We start from the raw sequence: 23,020 nt of genomic DNA, 5'->3' as shown, positions 1-23,020 counted from the left end.
AAGATTTTAGTGCCTACTTGTTTAACACAGTCTTATAAATGATCCCTCACAAAGGATGCAAAAATCAACAAATGTCTTTAATGGGCTAATTGTGTTTCACTGCAGTGTTGCATTTACAAAAGCTTTGCAATAGTGAAAGAAATGGTGGCATTTTCAATTTAATTTGCAAATATAATTGCCATTTAAATATCTTTCTGTTTCTAACTTAAGTTCTTTTTTGACAGCAGAAATTTCCCCAAAACACTAATAGAGTATTTAAATAATTTTCTTTATTGAAAGAAAATCCAAGGGAAAATAACATACAGCTATCTGAAACTACTTAGCAGAAAGAAAATATTAAAAGGAAAAGTAAGTTAAATCTAAACTTTGAGATCTAAACTGTAACTAATATTCAATATAAATTTAACACAATGTATATTTGATTAAACTTACAAATTTAAATATATCGATGAGACTCAGGAAATAAAAATGATGTCCTGGGAATCTAGGACAACAACAAAGAGCCATAAAAACAAACTGAAGCTAACAAGCTAATCCCTATTTCATAGAACTTTCCATTATTTCATTGAAAAATAAGAACACATTTTTAGCTCAAGTTGTGGAAAATCAGTACAATGAATTCAATTCAATCAGTTGTAAATATTCCCTTGAGAAAACAATTTCAGTTACTATCCAGAGTTTAACCTCTGCCCTACACAAGATTTTGAACTCTAATTCTTTATTTTTAAATACTCAGTGTGGGTTCAGGGTAGTCTAATCACCACTCATAATTTATTGAGATTTACTGTAATAATGTCAATAAAGTCATCCATATACAAATATATGGAATGTTTATTTCCCCCTAACTTCCACTTCTGTTTCTAAGCAGACATTAACATATGATGGGTTGGTTCTTAATTGACATATTTCACATTCAAATTTCAAGTATTCAAGTCTCAGTTTTTCTATGTAATCACATATATATTTATTTATAAATATTATGTATACTCAGCAAAGAACTTTTTATATCACATTTGAAAAAAGGTCTGATCATCCTGTGGTAGCTTTTTTTTTTAAGCTGAAGTATAAAATTCCAGAGACATTGCTTTTTAAAAATAAGCACTAAGAAAACTAATTAAACTAGTTAACTACAAAGGGAACATTGTAGGAGGGGAAATATCTTGGGATTGAACCCTATGATTTTATTGTTTTCACAGAAAATGTAATAACTCCTCATTGACATCAACTACCCAGTTGCAAGAAGAGTATGCCTTCTGTTTTGTTGAGACACAGACGAAGCAATTAGTAAGAAGTATTCATCAACCAAGAAGAAAATGAATTGGGCGTAAAATTTTTCCAGTTTACATATCTGTTGAGAGGCCCTGATAGTCGAAAGGCACATAAAAAAAAAGTTTTAGATAAAGATCACGCATTCAAAAGAATTCTTTGAAATCATTCTATCAAAACCAGATTACTTTGTCGTCACCTTTCAAATTAAGAATCAAAGAAAAAAGTTGATGAAAATACCATAGCCAGTTTGACGTAAAGAACTAAATTAATTATTCTTCAAATTACACATTTTGACAGATAAGTTTATTATAAAGTCTTTAAAATAAAAATGCATGTTTGGTGAAAAGTTAGTACAGTTGTCACTCGTATTTTGTCATATTTTAAAATATGAAAGTAATGAATGGCATCGTGACTCTACCTGTAACATGATGTAACTGACTAGCTGGTCTGTGACCCTGACCGCAATGGTTCTCACACTTCATTGCCATGCCAAAGTCAATTCTGGGATGGATGCGAAGTACCATTAGTTTACCTTATTTCACAGCACTGTGGTATATACCATGCATCTTTCAAGTCTCTTAAGGAAAATTTAATCACACGAAATGGAAAAAAACATTTTAAGCCAGGGATACATAGTATATTATAATTTGTGATGGAATTAAAAACAGGTAGCAGGAAAAAATTTAAAAGGCAAGGGTAGCTACATATATATTATATATATACATATATTATATATACATATATTATATATACATATATATTATATATAATGCATGTAAGAGAAGACTCAGATTTTAAAGCATAAAATAAGTTATTGTATTTTTAAATAATGCATAGTTAATGAGTATTTAATATAAATCCTACAAATATAATGGGACTACTGTTAATAATGAAAGGTAATAATGTTGGGCATGATTTGGGACTTCTGAAAACCTTAGTGAATTTTAACATCTAAGATGCTATTAGTTTTGGGATGCACTATTATTTTATATATCACTACACAGAAATGCTACCAATTGTACTTAAAATAGGCCTGATTGCAGAGATGTTAAAATGTGAAGAAACAAGCATATTTAAACCAAAGAAACACAGTAATGCTCCTAAATAATCAGGGATTAGTTACTGGCAGTAGGAGATTACATAGCACAACCTTTCTCCTGGAAAATTAAAATCTCCATTGCCTGATGTCTTCCTACAAAAGGAAAAAAATTGACATCAATTACACTTAAAATATGTTATCAAAAACAAAAGGGGGGATATGTTAGTGTATTCAACTTGTAATAAACACAAAAATATTAGAAAAAGGAAGGCAGTTGGTAAAAAGGTAAATTGTCATTATTATCACTAATATTAAAGAAGAGACTACTTAACACAATTTAAATGTATTTCACTTATCCCAGTTTTTTAAATTTCCTGCATTTTTATTCATTGACTTTCAATTAAAGCAACTAAACATTTGATCTGGAGTGAAAAACATTGCTTCTAATTCTAAGTTTGTTGGTTTGCATAAATGATTCAGAACCCACTTGAGATATATACTTTAATTTATTACTGTATTGATAAATACGATTGCTTAGCAGTTCTTTTGATTGCGCTTTGTTCTTGGCACTCATCAGCACTTTCTTAAAGATTTAATTAAAATTAATTTTTGAAGTACCAGCCAGTTCTCTTCAAGTTCTGAAGCACTGTGTATTCTTACTGTGTAAAAGGAAACAGAAATTCTTACTATCTCATCAATGTTTAATTGTAGGTTTGAAACTCTCACAGCAATTTCTTTGTGTGAAGTTACTTAGGAGACAAGGAGACTTGTTTTCCTAGAAAGGACAGGTCTATCCAAATATTCTGAATACGTGTTTTTAGTTTTTTACAAAATCCTCACTCAAATCAAAGTTCAAGAAAAGAAGGCCGCAATGAGTTAAGCCTCTGTTTAGATCTAAAACCTTTTCATTGATATTACAAGCAATCAGTGTGCAGAAAGGCAATTAAAAAGATGATCCACAATGCCCTGGCTGCTGTAGCTCAGTGGATTGAGCTCGGGCCTGCAAACCACACAATCATGGTTCAATTCCCAGTCAGGGCACATGCCTGGGGTGCAGGCTACTTCCCGGCAGGGAACTCACGAGAGGCAACCATACATTGATATTTCTCTCCCTCTCTCTTTCCCTTCCTGTCTAAAGATAAATAAATAAAAGGAAAAAAAATAAAAAGATGATCCACTAATAGGAGATAGTTGAGAAAAGTGCATATTTGCCACACAAAATGGAAGGCAAGCTGAAAAGAGATTTAGCACGTATTAAGCTAAGTGCCCAAATATGGTCTGTCTCTTTGGTGTACTAAAATAGATGGCTGACTGTAATTTTGAAAACAATTCAATATGCCTGATTTATTTTAAAAAGTCACGAAATTCATGTGTTTTTCTATTTAATTTAAAGGTTTTGGTTTAGCTCAATTCTCTATCACTACCTACATATTCAGACTGGTTCCCTCTTTAACTATGAGAATACACATTAAATTCCAAGTTCCTCTTTGTTTCATATTTTACTTTCAAAGATATGACACTTTTTAACATGTATTACAAATATGGATGAGTGCATCAGGGAGTTCCTATTAGAATTTCTTCCTGTAGACACTAACGTACATGAAGCACTGAAGAGTCACCCCGTGGTAACATAGCAGATAAACCGTGTAGCTAGTCTCCTGTGGTGACAGGTGGACACTGCTCAACAAACACACGTACTGCTTTTCGTACCTTCCCTGGAAAGAGGCTTTATTGAACATAGCTGTAAAATTATCTTTTAAGTTGAATGACTGAATTTGCACAAACATTTCTACAGAATTAAAAAAAATCAAGCTGTGTCATTTTTCTACTACATTTTGTTGTGCTTTTTATATTAATATTTGCAAATGTTATAATTTAATACTTATATCCCAATTACTTGCATAATCAGTTTTTTAAACTCCTGGGGTATTGAAAGAACATATAATAATAATAATATTCTTCTTTAGACAAAAGTCTTTTTAAATGAAGTTAAAAGCTGAGATAATTTAAGGAAAAAAGATTTTCAAATTTTCATAACGAACAGGTTTAAGTGAAATTTACAATGCATTGGAAAACTGGCTGGTTCAAGGTATGATTTGTCCTCAGGTAGCTCAAAATCATTTTTACAGGTTTTTGTTTTTTTGTAAAAGTGTTTTTAATCTTTGTAAAATAATAAAATAATATTTCACAATTTGCACAGAGTCTGACTAAAGGGCAGAGGCATATTCCCCTCAGTGTTTAGAATAAAGCCAGATTTTTTCAGGCCCAGTTCTGCCATAGAGTTTGTATGCACTGCAATTGCAAACACTTTCTTGTTCCCTCTAAAGCTAGGGCCAATTTCATTTCGAATGGAGGTTAAAATAAAAAAAAAATCACTCATGTTTTACCACCTTCTGCGCTAAATATTATCTTAACCTTTTGTTCTGGTTGACCCATTTAATAACCTGGAAGAAAAAAAGTGTCGCTCCCATGTCTGGTCTCAATGGAAGTCATTCTGTAATAGACAATAAGCCGAAAGGCCATGGCTGTCTGGTCAAACAACAAATATCTCGTCTGCATGGGCTTACGCAGCAGCTTCGGTCCTTTCTTCTTCAGAAGCGGCTTTGTTGTCTTGCCTGTAATTTGCACATTTAGGCTCTGTAGTTTGTTTATAAAATAGTTTTACACAAACCACTCTTAGCAGTGCAAGCTTCTGAGTTGAAAATTATTCAGGCTTGTTTCATTGAAGGCACTTAGTTTCCATGGCAATTTATAAAAGATGGTGGTTTGGTTTCTTCATTGGAACAGATGACTTAATTTGGGTGTTCAAGTGGCCGCGAGCAAACTCCGATAAGCCTGTGTATTATGTAAGCCCAGGTTCACTCTCCTGGAGAGCAGTGCATGCAAAAAGAGACAGCATACAGTTATCTAGCTTAGCCATGGGAGGAAAACAAAAACAATAAAGGTAGAGTGGGGATAAGGCAGGGAAGATGAATGTTTTAAATAATTCTGAGTTCGTGTTCTTTTCAAGAAGGGTTAACAACCAAAGGTAAAGGGCCTACATTTGTTTAATTCTCCACGTAAAACCTTCTCCAAAGGAAAATAAATGCCAGCTCTTCACGTACCCTGTTTATAGTGAGGTTTTTGTTGGCAGGCCATTAGGTTTCCATGGTAACAAGCAAACTATTCATTTAAAACAAAACCAGCCATGACTTTGTGCTTTGACAAGAATTTCTATAGCTCTTTTTTTTTTTCCAGAGTTCAACCAGATGACCAGATGACGCTGTAATCTTTGTAGCCACAAAAGCACCTGAAGGTCTCTTCTTTACTCAGGTCAAGACTATCTTTTATATGTAGTTTGGAATAAGTTATACTTCCATGATGTCTGTTTATCCCCAGTGCTTAAAAAATTTGTTTTTATTATTTTATTTTGAGTCAGTAGTCAGTGGAGGAATCTTTGGTAGTTTGTTTTTTCAATGTCCGTTTACAAAGACTCTTCATGCCAGTGCCTGGTGAATCTTTTATAGCCTCTGCCAGGATAAGGTCACCTTCGAGGACTTAGGATAGAGATGAGGACAATAACTGGAAAAAGCCATATATGTACTAAAATTCCAACAGCACCATCAACGGAATCTAAAGACAAGGAAAACAAGTGCCAAGAAACAACCAAACAAAAAATAAGTATTCCATGTCACAACCAATGAAACTTCAGTGAACTAATGAAACTACTTTTGCATATGGAACACATTTTTGGGAAATATTTTTTTCAGTTTTATTTATCAGCTTAATTTCCAAAACAAGTGAAAGGAATATCACTTACATATATGGTTAGGTATATGGTGTTAGGCATTTGATAAAATAAACATTTTTCAGATTTAATTTGACATAAAAAGGTACAAAAACTCCTTCAGAAGATCTTTGTGTGGGTTTGTGGCTGAACTGAACCTAAGTGTTCTGCTGGTCACATAAAGTCATGCACATACAAAATATTCTCAGACATTCTAAATGCCAGCTTTTTTCCCCCCAAGCTTCCAAAATGTTGAGGGTTCCCAAAATGCTCAAGTTCAGCTGATAAATCTTAGAATACATACCTTACCTGGGAATGCTAACACAGGCAAATCCGGTAATTCATTAACCTGGCTTAAATTACAGAATGGCAATGACTAAGGAGAGAGCTGAGGTTTGAAAAGAAGAGACGCACAATCTCAGCTTTTGAAGACGTGGCCACAGTAACAGTAACTGCCTGAGCAGGGTTTGGAGTCTGACCAGTTAGAGCTTGGGGCCTCCAAACTGTTTTGTACTTAGATATTAACATTAATCTAATACTCATCAATCACTCTTCATCAAAATGAATTTTATAAATGACAAATGTAACAGAATACTTCCTCATACCACAGAGAATATTTCTGTTTAATTAGGATTATTTGTTTCCTCTGACTTACAGAGGCTAAATAAAAATAACTTTAATAATGTGTAGAAATATCTCATTTAAAGTAGCCAGACATTTCTCTGGATTTAGTAGTTTCAGAAAACATTCTATTGTGTAATAACAAAGTCCTTGCAGGTTTCCATTGTCATTTCACTGTGCCTCCTGTTACCACATATGCTTTTTTCTTTCAAGAGTGAATTATTGTTCTCTAGCTTTCCTCTTTTGGAAAGTTTAATTCACCTTATTGCATTTAATTTATAATATTTTTTCAGTGATTAAATGATCAAAATGTAAATTTTCTGTATGAAATGTTAACTCTCTTTGGTTAATATATTATTGTCACTGATTCATGTTATGAAATCCAAAAGCAACTGCATTCCTCTCTGAGGAGAAAGCACCGTGTCCTGTGCATTTGACAAGAGGACTGCATTTGAGCACAGCTATTGGTTGCCTAAAGAAAATTAACCAGACTTGGGGTGAAATTTTTACTAAATGGGTTCCTTGAAATGCTAGGTATAAAGACAAGAGGGTAAAACTGTGAGCAAAATGTCTCATTTTTATGTACAATCTCAGTTTTTGTCTTTTTACAATGTGTAAAAGTGGAATCCATTCAGTTCATATGTGAGAGCACTCACTGAGTTTTCGTACAAATAGTACTTTCAACAACACCACTGATACAATTTCCCACTGATTATATACTCAATTAACAAAGACTCTGATTTGCTCTAGACTTAATACAAAATGGGATCTCATGTTCCTTTTGTATGTGAATAATTGATGAATTTATTTTTGTAAATTTCATTGATGCTTCTTTATATGATCACAAAATTGAAGCTTCCAGGTGGTCCTCTGAAAATTGTTCAGTTGGAAGAATTTGTAATTGGAATGACTTTAGACTTCTCAACATCAAATGAGTAATGCGAGCATGATGTTTTTAAGAAACAGCCTAATACATAATTCTGATGCTTCTTGAATTATTTCTCATTTTTATTTATACCTATTTTACATAAAAATGGATTTGTGGTGAAAAACAAAATTTGAAGATATTATTAAACCATAATATTCAAACCAGAGTAAAAGTGAAGCCCAATTACTAAGCAATTGATTGTGTAATCTCTCCTATAGGTAGAGGAGATTAACTATACCAGAGAAAAATAGGGCTAACCCATTACTTTATATATATATGTATGTGGGTGTGTATATACATATAAATATATATGTTGATGACAATATTAAATTTGTTTAAATGTTTAGCTAAAGTGGTACCTAGGATATATCATTATAAACTGAGGAAAGAAAGAGACGTATGTCTATATAAATGTTTGCTGAGTATATAGATTAGCCAAATATTTTGAGAAAAGTTAAAAACCTCTGCTAGTAATATTATACATTAAAAATGCTTTAAAATCCTAATTAAAAATAACAGACCTAAATCAAAATTACTTTTATTTTATAGTAGGACAAATAAGTATATAGTCAAACTGAACATTTTGAGTTTAAATTATCTTCAAAATGGTAGCACCTCATACGTAACAAATTCTAAGCAAACTAAAAATGAATGTTTCGTACATTATTATGTTAGTTTGATAGTAATCACATTCCTTTAGCATCTAATCAAGCTAATTCAAGAAGAGACACTCACTCTTACTGGTCAGGTCTTGTTTTGCGCATTCTCCTTCTGCAATCGACACATCATCAATGGCAATGTCCCCTTCAATGCCCGGGCCTCGAATACCTTCAAAAATGAGCTACACAGGGGAATGAAAGAAACCAACACGTAGAGCTTTAAGTTGCAGATGAATTTCTCCTGAGAAATTGAGGCATAAAGCCTAAAATTGTCAATCCATACATTTTTTTTACTTGATGACCTTCAACATTCTTACTTACCAGAACCAAATTATCTTAATAAAACCAATAATGGGATATGCCTCGCATACTTTATGATTTTTTCTACAAAAGTAATCCTGTGTTGTTCTTAAAACAAAGCAACAATTAATTGAATAATATAATACAACCACTACTACAAATATTATTACTTTTTTTATTTTCTAGCATGAGGAAAATTTTTACTTTGAACAGTATTTCTCTATAAAAGATTCCCTCCAAATTTCTATAAACACAACACTGGTTTCCTAAACATTTTAAGGAGTGAATTAGTTTTGGGTTTTATACAACAGTATTATGTTTTCTTGATGCCCAGAACAAGGGTTTGTCATCTCTAGAAAATCGTTTGATGTCTTGCAAATATAGTGAACAGGTTCCTCATATTCCCCAAATGTTATAATTTGCCACTATGATTTCACTTTTGACATTCTATTTTTAAACACTTGAAGATATTTATGGGTCTACAGATGGTGAGTATTTAGTAGCCAACCTTTGAATTTCCGGTATCTAGAATAGTAGTTGGCACTGAGGCTTAATACATGAGTCTCGAGAGAATACATGAGTAAAATCATCTCTCTTTATTGCTAAATTCTGGATACAATGACAATATAAGGAAAATTAGCAACTTATTTTAGCAATTGCTATTTCACTTTTATAGAAACAAAAATCTTTCAGAATTTTCTATAAACCCTTATTTATTTCTTGCTTCCAGCTATACATTTTAGTCCTGATATTAAAAGGCAACTTATGCATCTTGTGACTATAGTTCCAGAAAAAATTCTACATGTCAAAATGAAATATTTTAGTATTTCATTTAGTATTTTAGTCTTTTCAGAGAATAATTGGCTAAATAAAGAGCAATTTTAACAGCAAGTTGATGTGTACATTTTGATAGAATTTCTAGCTTTATTTCATTGCAGCAATTTATGGTAAAAGTCTATATGAATACCAGAAATTCTGTTTTTATTTTTTGTGTTTGATGGTATCTTAACACAGCATCTTAAAGGCAAATTTGTGGTGATTTTTAGAGAATTTAAGCATCTCTTGAAAAGCAGCCTTTGATCCATTGTTCTCTGATATACTACTATTATAATTTTATCAACTGAACTAATTAGTAAATAGAGAATTTAGTTATCACCTTTGGTATTGAGTCCCTGTCCCCTGTTTCAATAGTATTCATTTGTAAGAATAAGAGTTATTTTTGTAACTTGAAGGAGAAAAAATCAGAGAAATTTTTGTTACTATATTTAATTTCTGTAGAGATGTTTTTCTCCTTCCTTATGATGAGATATGTTAATAAAGAGTCATGTCTTGGAAAAGTTCAAAGCCATTTCTTGGAAAAACACCCAAAACACCCTGTATCACTGAAGCCATAATAAAACAGCAGGCCAGCATTCCGGTATTCTGAACCAGTTGGAAGCATACAAAGGCTCAGTCCTCAGAACCAGCAATGAAGCATTCCTTAGGCTGTCAGGAAATAATTACTTATATTTGAACTGGGGTTGGTTTTTTGGAAGGTGTCTGGGAAGTGTCTGAAAACCCCTCAGATGACTGTTTAAATCACAAGTGAGGATTTTTTTTTTTACAAAAGAGGATTTAAAAAAACGCAAGTAATATAAAGATGCAAGAGCACTGCTAATGGAAAAGAAGTCATTTTAATGACTGCAGAATATTCCACAGGGTGCAGAATATTCCACAGGGTGCAGAATATTCCACTCTGTAGATATTGATTTGACTAGTAGTACCTCACTGTTATGGCTAGACATTAAAATTATTTTTAGGAATGCTGAACAAGGCATTCATCAATACTGAACAACACTGGGTACATTCCAAAACGTTCTTAGACACTCTTATTTAGAGCGAATGGCTCTTTAAGGTCATCGAAATGGCCCCTGTCAGTACTCTGTCTGTGAGAAGGCATTATAGTTGTCCTAAACACGTGTTTCTAAGTCTTTTGGGTACTTTAACTTTTTGATATATGCTGTTTACCTGGTAGGGAATCAATGTTAGAATAAACCAGTGGTTATTCCTGTCCCTTCATAGTTTTAGTTATGGGATGCTGAGTTTTCTCTCATGAAGATAACAGCATGAATGGGATGTTACCTTGGAGAAAGTTAAAACTCACAGATTCACGTTGACATGAGTCTTATTAAATAAAATCAAACATTTCCATTCTGGCCACAAGGCTAATACTTTATTGAATGTGAGTGAAGTGCTGTCATCAGAAAATTTTCTTTCATAAAGGTATTTTAAGGATTTGAACTGAGTAAAATGTACATTTCTGCCTCACAGTCAAGTTTTGATTCTGGAATGAAGCAGGAATAAGAATGTATTATTTGGGAAATTTTGATTTGGTAAGAGGAAACCTCCTCAGTCAACATAAGTTATCATTTGATGAAATGGAGAAAGAAAGGGAGCAAGCACTGCTCACAGAGGAGAATGCAGGAGAATTGCAAAACATCTGTGGCGAAGATAAAGGGATATGCTCTACATGCGAAGTGAGCTGCTGGTGAAAAGGCTAATAAGTCCTGGGTTAGAATGTTCTGCACCTGCTTACAAAAATTTAAACAGAAGCTGAAGTTATAATCCTTCTATAGGAAAGTATTCTGAAGAGATAGGCTTGTGATACATGAATTTTCCATCTCAGTTATGCAGATGTGAGTAGATAGTAAAATCAAGCACAGTTTTTCTTATTTAAAGTACAGAATGATTTTCAATAAGTTTTTGTTACCTGGAGGTAAAAGTCAAGATAAAAGAAAGGGGTTATTTTCAAACATCAAAATCAGTCCTGGCTGGTGTGTCTCAGTAGATTGAGCACAGGCTTGTGAACCAAAGGGTCACCTGATTGATTCCCATGCAGGGCACATGCCTAGGTGTGGGCCACTGGGGGGTGCATGAGAGGTAACCACTATTGATGTTTCTCTCCCTCTCTTCTCCCTCCCTTCCCCTCCCTCTAAAAAATAAATAAATGCAATCTTTTTTAAAATCAAAATTAAAATATATAAATCATCAAAATGATTCCTGAAATTTTCAAGACTGCTTCTCTTGGAATGATCCTGTCATTACTCATAGCATTTCAAAAGTTCTGCCACTGACTTTTAAGTGTTAAACACTCCTACTTTTTCTCTAATTTTCTTTGTCTTTCCTTCCTCTGGCCTCTCTTCATCAGAAACACAAGGTAAAGCCTAGATTTATCCTAAAGATAAAAGACCCAAGGCAGAGAGGTTTGCGACGGAAGCTGCTTCCTTTTTTGTTACGGTCAGACTGAGACGGAGTGTTGGAGAGCCTTTTGTGGTCCACATCAGAGTTAACTGACAGACGTAACTGAACATGTGTGCTACCTTTGGCTGGCAATATGTTGACTGTAGGTTGTAGGTGGCTGAGAAGCAAAAATACAAATCAGTGATACAATTCACTCTCTTACATGAATACTTCATTCCTTGGTGATCATGAGTGAATTGTTACAGTAAAAGAAGTAGGCTGATTTGTAAATCTATTATTTACATTTATCTGCACAACTATGAATAATACAGTTTGTGACTGTATGAAGCAAGTTGATTACTTTCTATATAAACATAGCAGGTGTTTCATACATTGTGTGGAAGTAAATCAGGGATGAGTAGCAGTTGTTACTAGAATGATAAAAATAATTTCAATCACAGTCTTGGTGTGGTTATAATCAGTATTTTTAATATTTATTTCATGCCATGACAACAAGAAATCTAGTCAAATAGGCCAGAGAGATGCTGTAGTCTTCCTCAGGATCCGATATGAGCAGGAAGATAAAGGTCCTGAGGAGAACGTTTGTTTCCGGTCAGCCTCTGCAGCAGTTTTGCCCCTCAGAAGACAGAGGACTGTGTTTAACTTGTCTCGACTCCATAAGAAATATTTATTGCACAGTTCTGTTTATGCTCTGAATGCCAATGAAAATTATATCTTTGTATTATTATAACAAAATTTTGTAGATTCTAGTCAACTCATGAATGGCTTCTAGACTTAGGCTTAAACAGATACCTTTTGTATATTGTTTTGACTATGAGATAGAAAACAGAGAAAAGATGCATACACACTAAATTTAAGAATGCACAGTGGACTAACTTTCAAGTATTTATAAAAATAAATCCTTGGTGACAGACAGTTTTTCTCAAATATAAAAATGAGGAACTCTAGCAATTAATTATAATATGATGTATCCCCACTTGGCAGATATGACTTGTATGTAATGAAAAAATGCTCTCTAACGGAAGAGGTTAAATTATGTCATATTTTATGAAGCACCACCGTGGTCTGACTACCATTATGTTACAGAGGTAAAACCATGTTCCTTCCCTCTTCTATATTCCAAAATCAATTTGGTTTAATTGCCATGAAGAATAAATTAACAACATCTGGATACTTAGGGAGAAAATGTTGAGGTTTAGGTCTTCTAAAAGAGAGTTCATAGTATGCAAACATCTTCCTCATACACCATCATGTTGACGTTATTGAAAAGGGTTTTTCTCACTGAAATGACAAGTTTAAATTTTAATGTTTTCAGAGTATGTGTATGCAAACACATACAGCAAACACAGTGTGCAGGAAATACTGTGTAACTAGAAAGTTAACTTTTGGTTTGTAAATTCAAGTGGAACTTAAAGAGATAAAAACATATATATATATATATATATATATGTTTAAATATACAGATTTATATAAATATTTCTGTATTAGAATTATACCTCACAAAATTATTGATTCATAGACTGACATTTCTTACATGCATTATAATGCTTTATACGTTGATGTGAATACAGAGATAGAGACATAGGTGACGCTGTCAAAGCTTGCACTCATGTATGATTTCTGGGTAAGAGAAGAATAGCTAGCTACATGCAGCACTAATAAGTCAAAGTAGAGGGTGAGTCAAAGAATACAGCGCACCTCTGATAATCTTACGTGAGCCTTAAAGGTGCCTTCTGCCAGTGCTCACAACATTATTTTTTCCTGAGGAGAGATACATGCCTCTTGATCATCATTGCTTTGGCAAACACAAAATCCAAGAATACAGTTTGAAAACTGACAGTATGCAATGCTTAGATAAACTTTAGGATATAAATAAATTTGAAAATATCATTAATTACATATAAATTAAGATAAATAATTTTGCCTTTACTTTTTCACTGGGTCAGCAAATAATTGAGCTAACCTTAACCATTACAAAGGACATTTGAAGAGAGACAACAAAATAAATCAGGTGGGTAGCCTTAGCTTCTACCCTGGGGAAGCTATACAAATATGAACAATGAGTTTAATTTCAGAAGACTCTGCTGGTCCAACTTGCTGGATAAAAGTCAATTAGTTGGCAAAGCTCCTCATCTGAAATAATACCATGAGAGCGTAATTGTTGGCAAAGACAGAAAGAAAGAAATTGCACTGTGAACTGCAACCGGAAAATGTTTTCTGTGGTTGCTTCTGGAGCCGTCATCATGCTTACATAGTTGCCGTGGAATCTGGCATAGAATGCTCACTATGTATCCACATGAGTGTGTGATGGCTACTCAGGAAGACAGTATGTTCCAGATTAATATTATGCTTAGCCAGATAAACATAAGGTCAGCATGATATCATAGAAGCAGCATAACCTTTTTTCTAATCCTTACTTAATGTCAATTATTAGCGTGATTTAAGATAGTCTCAAAACCCATATCCAAATATTGAAATGAGGATATAGGAATAGAAACTCTCCAGCATTACTTTCACCTATAACTAAGAAAATAAAATGACAATATTTTATGTGCCACATTGTCTCTAGAAAACATTTAGGATATGCTATGAAAGAAGCAAGGTACCAAAAGGAATGGTTAAATATTTTCCTCAGTGTAAAATATGAAATGTATGATGTTCTAAGACTAACACTATATTATTAATTTTACTTTTGTTGGAAAGTTTATCCTAATTCTCCTAAATTCAGAAAAATGTATTTTCATTACAAGCACTAACCATGCTAAATTAATTCTAGAAAAAGAGCCACAAAAGAAATTTCAGTATGACAAAATTTCAATTTACCCTGAAATGAACTACAAAATAATTTTTTTTGTAGCCAAGCAAACTAATTGGACACACTGCAAGAATTTTGAAAGTGGTTATTTTTTAAAGGGATTATTGACCAAACTAATTCAAAGGCATGTAACAGCAGAAAGAAAGAAGGAGCTCCTACCCTTCTTGACAGCATAGAAGGAACTGGAGAGCTAAGTGAAATAAGCCACGTTGTGAAAGACAAATACCATATGATCTCAAATCTAAGTGCAACCTAATCAACAAAACAAACAAATGAGCAAAATGGTACCAGAGACCTGGAAATAAAGAATAAACCGACAGTGACCAGAGGGGGAGGGGGAGGGGAATAATGAAAGAAAAAAGAAGAAAGGGCAAGCCAGGGTACATGAATGGGGACACAAGGGCACAGACAATGGGTGGTGATTGACTGTGGGAATTGGGGAGGATGGGCTAGGTGTGAGCAAGGAGTAAGAAAGTGGGACAACTTTAACTGAACAACAATAAAAATGATTTGATAAAAATAGAAAACATAAAAATAAAGAAAAACAATTAATGCAAAAAGAAAAAGAATTCCAAGAGGTAAGAGATATCCTTTCCCCTTGAATTAAAGATGTCTTAGAATGCCACGAAGCTATATTTGAATAACATTAACACTTCTCAGAACTTGATTTACACAATGAAATTCTATGCAGCAGAAAGGAAAAAAGGTGCTCCTACCCTTTGCAACAGCATGGATGGAACTGGAAAGCATTATGCTGAATGAAATTAGCCAGGCAGTGAAAAACAAATACCATAGGATCTCAACTTTAATAGGAAACTAAACAACATAACAAATAAGCAAGCAAAATATAACCAAAGACACTGAAATAGAGAACAAGCTGACAGGGACCAGAGGGGAGGGAATTTTAGGAGAAAGGGGGAAGGATTCACAGGAAAAAGTATAAAGGACACATGGACAAAAACTAACAGGGGTGGAAATGGGAGGAAGGTGGGGCGCACTGGGGTGTTGGGCTGGGGTGAGAGTAAAAGACAGAAAACTGTAAAAAAAATAATCCTTACCTTCATCTAAAGAAAAAAGAACTTGATTTTATGTAAATGCATTTCATACAATTGTTGCCATGCTTTACTATATTTATGAAAAGCTTCATAGGTTATAAACAATTTTTAGTAAAAAATACCTTGATAAATGTTCAAAGCAAGAAACTCAAACACAAAATAAAACAAAAACAGATCGTGGCAGTTGTGCTTCATGTTTCCTTCAACAATCAAGATTTATGAAATAGAGGAAAGTCCTAGCCAATGGACCTAGAAATACATTAGGGCATGAAAGAATATAGATATCCAAAAATGGTTTTATTTATCTTTATTTTTCACTAATTTAAATAGCTTAGAAATGCACTTATGATTCAAAATCTTTATATTTTGACTTTCTCCCAGTCAAGAGAGAGTACTAAGAACCAGATAGACCCTCCCATCTGAAACAAGCAAAGAACTGGACAGAGTTTAAGAAATGATGATATTCAGGACACAAAACATCAGGTAATGAAGAGCAGTGATCCCTGAGAGATGGGAATCACACGGCTTTACTACTGCCCAATACAGAATTTATAGACCATGGTGTAAGCAGAACAAAGGTGGAGCCTGTTACAAAATCTGAGTTGAGGAGATGGAGTTCAGAGTCCCAGGAGCCTGAGGCACCTGGAGTGTGCAGGGTAGAATACCATCAAAAAAGAGTTGCATAGAAAGAGAGATTTGCAGAGAAGCCCCTCATTTATTCAGAGCAGTGCTGATCAGGACATTAATTTGAGGGAACTACCCAAAACCTGAAAAAAAATCAGAGGGACACATTTAAAGTAATAGTACCTAGCTCACACAGGTCTTGGAAAACCTCCTAATCCATGGGGCACCGTCTAGAGTATGGTACTCAGAAGGCTCTTGCCTCGTTGTGAGAAATAATTAGCCCCCTACCAAACACTGCTCTGGTCTCACCTAACAATCTCTTTTCTTTTTTTCCATTTTGTTCAATTATTGTTTATATCCAATATGATTTTGTATGAGTCGCAGGGGTATGGCAGAGTGGTCATACAATCGCACACTTTACAAAGTGCCCCTGGACATTTCCAGTACCCACCTGGCCCCACACACAGTTATTACAGTACTATTGACTGTATTTCCCATGCTGTACTTTAGATCCTCGTGACTACTTTATTGCTACCGATTTATACTTCTTAATCCCTTCACCTTTTTCACCCAGTCCCCTAACCCTCCACCCCTCCTTGTAACTATGAGTGTGATTCTGTTTTGTTTGTTCATTTTTATTGTTCTCTAGGCTCTACATATAAGTGGAATCAGTGAAATCATATAGTGTTCATCTTTCTTGACTGACTTATTTCACTTAGTATAATACCTTCTAGGTCCATCCAGGCTATAAGATTGGTAAGATTTTGTTCTTTTTTCTGGCTGAATAATATTCCATTGTATATATGTACCACTGTTTTTTTATGCAGTCATATACTGATAAGTACTAATGTTGCTTCTACATCTTTGCTATTATAAATAGCACTGCCACTAACACAAGGGTGCATATATTCTTTTAGATTAGTGTTTCAGATTTCTTTCAATATATACCCAGAAGTACATTTACTAAGTCACCTAACAAATCTTAAAGGCAAGACCAACAATGATAAACTCTTTCCTAGTAACTTTACATCCCCCAAAAGCTGAAGAATATTTACAGAAAAGCATTTACACCTATCAATGTAAAGTTCAGAGTGTCTGACATCCAATCAGACTACCAGACATGCAAAGAAACAGGAATACAATGGCTTGCAATGAAGAGGAAAAATATACAATCAAAACCAACCAAGAACTGACAGAGATGTTAGCATTAGTCAGCAGTGACACTAAAAGAATCACTATAATTTGACTCCATATGTTTAAAACATTAACTAGAGACATGAGAAACATTGTTTAAAGACTCAAATTGAGTTCACAGAGACAAAAAGTACAATAGCTGAGATGAAAAACACACTAAATAGTATTGAAGGCGGATTAGATATTTCAAAAGCTATAACTAATGAATGTGAAGACAAAATAAAAATTATTTAAAACAAAACACAAATAGAAAAAAATTAAAAATATTGAAGCCTTAATGAGCTGTGTAACACCTTTAAGAGGTCTTATATAAGGGGGACCTCCCAAAATCTGGAATTATCTTCTGGAGGGTGGGATCCTTGCAGTATAGTCTTCCCCTGGTAGGGCACGGTTTAGGAACCCATCTGTATCAGTGTCCCAGCTGGCATTGTTGTGAGAAGTGGCACTTAGCCCCAGTGATTTTTTTGCAGACTCTTACAATGCATTTGCCCATTTCATGATGGGTGATGTATGTGTGCACCTGTCCACACCACGCTGTGTTCAGCAGTTTTTGACCAAAAATGGCATGATCCTATGTCACCCTCCCTGTTTACCTGATCTCACCTTGAGAAACTTTTTCGTTTGTTTGTTTCCCTGCATGAAAAAAAAGTCCTCGAAGGGAACCATTTTGTTGATGTGGAAGAGGTGAAACAAAAAATTCAGAAGCACTAAAAGGCATCAAAACTGAAGAGTTAAAAAACTGTTTTGAGCAGTGGAAAATACTGTCTGAATAGGTGTATGACATGCAATGGAGAGTACTTTGAAGGTGACTGAAGTTTAAACATGTAAGAATAAGCACACAATTTTTTTATAAATAAATTCTTTTTTTGGTCCTTCCTCATATATGCATATGCGCAATTGTAGTTTTCAAAGGAGAGGAGGGGGCAAAACACCTTTAAAACACTAGCCAGAAAATCCTTATGTTTCATCAAAACTATAAACCCACAGATTCAAGAATTTCCACGAAACCCAAGTGCATGTAAAATGAAGAAATCTACACTGCAGTCAAACTGCTCAAAACGAGTGATAAAAGAAGAGCTCAAAAGCAGAGGGAAAAATGTCACATTACATATAAAAGACTAAATCCAAGAGTGTCAGCAAATTTGTCTTTGGAAACAATGGAAACAAAAGCAGCAGATCAGCATCCTTAAAGTTTCAAAAAGAAACATCAGAATACTAACTATATACTCAGAGGAAATGTCTTTGAAAAAATAAAGGTGCTACAGACTTTTTCAGAAGTTCAAAAGGTGAAAAGAATTCATGTTTAGCAAACCCACTCTACAATATCTATTAAATGAAGTCCTTCAGGCAAAATAAAATTGATACCAGATGGAAACATGGATCTGCAAAAAGGAACAAAAAGCACCAGAAATAATACATGCTTTGCACACCAAGTATGCAAACCCAGTCTGATTTCTCCATTGGAATGAGAAGAGCTGATTACCGGGAAGTTCTCTAAGGTCTGACCTATTGTGAATAAAGCTTTATTCATTTGAACATTCTGAACATCTGCTTTGAGCATTTTTGTAAATCTCTTTTTGTGTGTGAATTTAATACGTAAATGTGGAGGCTATGGAAAACTTGCCATTTGTAGTGAGCAGTAAAATGTTTTGCTCTGAATTTACAGTGACCACATGCTTGCTGGTAACAGAAGACTGACTCACATCTTGAGTCCCTTTTTAAATCTGAGGTCTGGGAACAGGATGCAGTGGACGAAAAATGGTGGAGTCAGAAAAAAAAGCAATTTCTTTCTCTAAGATTGCACCATCACACATGGACCTGGCACTCTGCTTTTTGTCTTTTCCTTTTGTGACGGCCCTGTCATTGCTTATATGGGGGACACATTCCCTTCAGTATTCTCCCTGTTGCAACATCGAGAATAAAGGTTTCAGTCACTAAAAAAAAAAAAAAATAACAAAGCAAGATCTATACCCTTTCTACTGTGAAAAATGATATAATAAAATAACTATGTACACTCATAATTTAATATCTGCCTGTAGGTCATCCTAGTAATTCTGATAAAATGAATAATGCAGTTAAGGTGGTAGTTTTCCCTAATTTCTTTACCACCTTATTTAAATTTCTTGGGTGGATACTCTCTGTAAGGACTAGTCCCCTGGACCAAACCTGCTTTCCAATTTGAGTACCACTATCTTTAAATTCCGTGGGCAGCATACTTTCCTGGATCTCCTTCCCTTTAACTCTGAAAACTACAACAGAACCAAAGTCCTCTTCCACAGTTCCTGTTAAGGATCACTTAGTGTTCTGCATGAGCTGTCCTTCAACCAGCATCCCCACACGTGCACTCTTCCTCGGGAACATCAGCCACCCCTCAGTTTGAGGCAGCACACACAACCCATTCTGTGCATCCCTAAAAGAGTATTCCACAGGGGCTTTATATTATCATGTCCAAGATAGGGGCAACCATATTCCTCTCTAAAGCTTGTCTCTTTGCCTCTTTCATAACATGTAGTCCAAGTATGACCCCAAATCCCTTGTTGGAAAGGTCTCAGTCACCCGTGGCTACTTCTCAAATTCCCAATATAGAAAACATTCTGCTGGTTTTTACACCTAAACATAATTCAAAAACCATCTACTTTTCTTTAACCCACTTCCCTAGATTTTCCCTTTAACATCTTTTACGGCATCCTATTTGGTTTTCCAGCACATCTTGCATCCTTGCCTTCCATACAACAACCTGAAGGATATAGCAGGTCATTCTCTGAGTAAAATCTGTCAATGCTGCCCATTGGCGAAACTCCTTAGGCCCCTAAACCTCATCTCAGACCAGTCTTTGATCTATTTTGGGGAACCAAATTCCAGGTAAAGATGTCTCTGTTTCTCTGGCCAGTCCTATGTTACATATATAAGCTCAATATCTTTGTTTACTACTGACTCTGCTGCAATACTAATGCTAGCCCATTCTCTGATTTGCAATCTCTCTCTACAGTTCAGGTTTAACCTCCTACAGTCAGCTTTTCTTGACTCTCCCCCATCATTGTTTTGGTTAGGTGTGCTCCTGGAGCTGCGTGCATGTGTCTGTTAACTCAGGGATTGCAGCACGTGAGGTACGTGTGTAGACGAGTGTGTATTTCCATCATTCTGAGGTAAACAATAATTTTTAAATCTTTATGCAGAGCAGTGTACCTGACAAGAGTACTGGCTGAATAAATATTCATTGAACTGTTGGCAATGACAAGAAGTGATAATATTGTCACAATATTGTCCTGATAATACTCAATAAATAGCTATTAAATTCATGTCTATGTCAATAAAGGGTTATCCTGAAAGAAACATGAACTATTCCCTTAAATAACTTACTGTGCCCATATTTGATTAATAATTTTATGTTAACAAGGCAGTCATATGGGAAGCAAAAATATTGAAGAACATCAACTTTTTAAAAAGAAGGGGTATTTGATGCCTATATAGGTATGCACACTTTAAGTTACTTATATGAGTAACGCTCTGGAACTCAGTCTCCATAGTTCAATTTGATTTCATGATATATTGCCATAGATTCAATTTTCACAGTTGTATTCTCTGTCATAGAAACAAAATGATTCCTAGGGTTTATGGTTCCGGCAGCTTTTTTTGCGTTTATAGATAATCAGCTAGTCTTACTGCATTATTATTTACCATTGTAAACAACTGTATGCATTTTTATCATTATGGCTAGATTTAGAAGTGCAATTTCCAAACAAAAGCCATTACAATTTTATAGATTAGATTATAAGAAAAAAGACATTTCACCAAAAAAAAGGCGTAATTGGAGCTTTCAGATTTTCCACACCCTTACAGTTTATACCATGAAATTCACCCAAAAATTACCAGTGGGGAAATTTTTAACCTAATTAAGTAATATACAGATATAGTTATTAAAAGTCACTAAAAGCACATTATTTTCTCCACTGCAATAGTTTTAAGAAATATTGTTTCTAGCCATCATGGCCATTGTTATAGTCATTACAAATTCTATGATATATTTGTAGCCAACTCTCAATTGGATCTAAGCCTTACTTCTTTTCTATATAAAAACAAAGAAAAATAACTTGTTAAAGTTGTCTGACTTTGTGATAAATTACTAAAATGACATTGCCTCAAAGAGACACATTTTGCAAAAGTAAATGAAGTCACATTAAGTAAAATTCAAACAGATTAATTGAGAATTGATTATTCAGCTTTCATTATTATAAGAACCTATTCTATTTGTCTTCAGGGAACAAAATATACAAGAGTGGTTTTAGAGAAATAGATTACATTTTCTCCAGGCAAATCATTTGATAGACAATTATTCAAACACATTACTTCCTAGATGTTAATCAATAGAGGAAAAGGGCATTTTCTCTTTTTAAAACAGCTTTTACAACAAAAGATAACCTTAGTCATCTTACTGTTGTGATGATTATAGCACAGAATTTCTGAATATTTACATTCCAGTATTGGTTGAAGTTCTGCCTTTAACCCTATGCTCACGTGCAAACAGCAATCTGTTGGAAGAGATGATGTTTTCTTACCTGAAATGAAGTAATTGGATATATATTAACATGAGCCTCATTCCATCGCTGTCCTTTATTCCCACTTGAAGACCACAGCGGATTCTCTATTGTTGTCTGCCCTTTCAAACGTAGATAAACATTTAAAACACCTAAAAATAACAATCAAATTTTAATTTGTATAATCATTTTTGCTTTAAATGTACTTCTCTATGACCAAACACTTTTAGCAATTAAATGTTTTCAGAACATTCTAGTTTCTCTTCCTCTCTTTCCCTCTTTTTCCAATCTTGCTCTTACAACCTTCAGCTGTGTGACAGGGCTCCAAAAGGATGGCTTCCTAATCCCTAGAACCTGTAAAGGTTACTGTATATAGCAAAAAAGGCCTTGCCACTGTGATTAAGTTAAGGATCTTGGATGGCGAGCTTATTCTAGATCGTGTGAGTACATCCTAAATGTAATCACATATAACATGTTAGGATGAAGGCCTAGGAGAATGTGATACCTGAGAAAAGTTCATGTGAAACAGAGAAGACACTCTGCACCTGTATTTGAACCTGGAGGAAGGATCCGCAAGCCGAACACAGGTAGCCTCTAGGAGCCAGAAAGGGCAAGGAAGCCGATGATGCTTTCAGAAGAAACCAGCCCTACCGACACCTTGATTTTATCCCCATTATGCTCATTTTCTCACTTTAGATTTTTGCCCTCTGAAACTGTAAGATAACAAATTTGTGGGTTTTTAAGCCACAAAGTCTGTGGTAACCTATTTGTTTCAGTAGTAAAAGGAAACTACTGTAGCCTGTGACCACATTCTGACTTGACTGACTTGCCAAAATCTGACTCTAATCCTGTTGTCTTACGTTATCAGTTAGCCTCTGTTTTGAAGTTTACTTTACCCAAGTCTCATTTTTTCTTCTATAAATTTGAAAATCAAAGAAAAATAGCTTCGTCTCATAATTTGATATGTCTTTTGAT

The 23,020-nt window shown here is 34.4% G+C and overlaps 1 protein-coding gene across 1 annotated transcript in view; it reads right to left on the bottom strand.

Moving 5' to 3' along the window:
* Positions 1 to 5,530: 5,530 nt before the first annotated feature.
* MDGA2 (MAM domain containing glycosylphosphatidylinositol anchor 2) overlaps positions 5,531 to 23,020 on the bottom strand; it is an 847,781-nt gene continuing 830,291 nt past the window's right edge. Inside the window, exons 15-17 of the mRNA XM_037047200.1 lie at positions 22,067 to 22,197; positions 8,359 to 8,464; positions 5,531 to 5,920 (exon numbers count right to left, since the gene is read on the bottom strand). Of these exons, the coding sequence (XP_036903095.1) occupies positions 5,832 to 5,920; positions 8,359 to 8,464; positions 22,067 to 22,197 (326 nt within the window). The 3' untranslated portion in view covers positions 5,531 to 5,831. The remainder of the gene's footprint in view (positions 5,921 to 8,358; positions 8,465 to 22,066; positions 22,198 to 23,020) is intronic.

The sequence above is a fragment of the Sturnira hondurensis genome, unplaced genomic scaffold (assembly GCF_014824575.4).
Source record: "Sturnira hondurensis isolate 20B ecotype Veracruz unplaced genomic scaffold, ASM1482457v3 Scaffold0005329, whole genome shotgun sequence".
Lineage (NCBI taxonomy): Eukaryota > Metazoa > Chordata > Mammalia > Chiroptera > Phyllostomidae > Sturnira > Sturnira hondurensis.
Note: the sequence above shows the minus strand (reverse complement) of the source record. Positions and strands in the feature narration are given on the sequence as shown.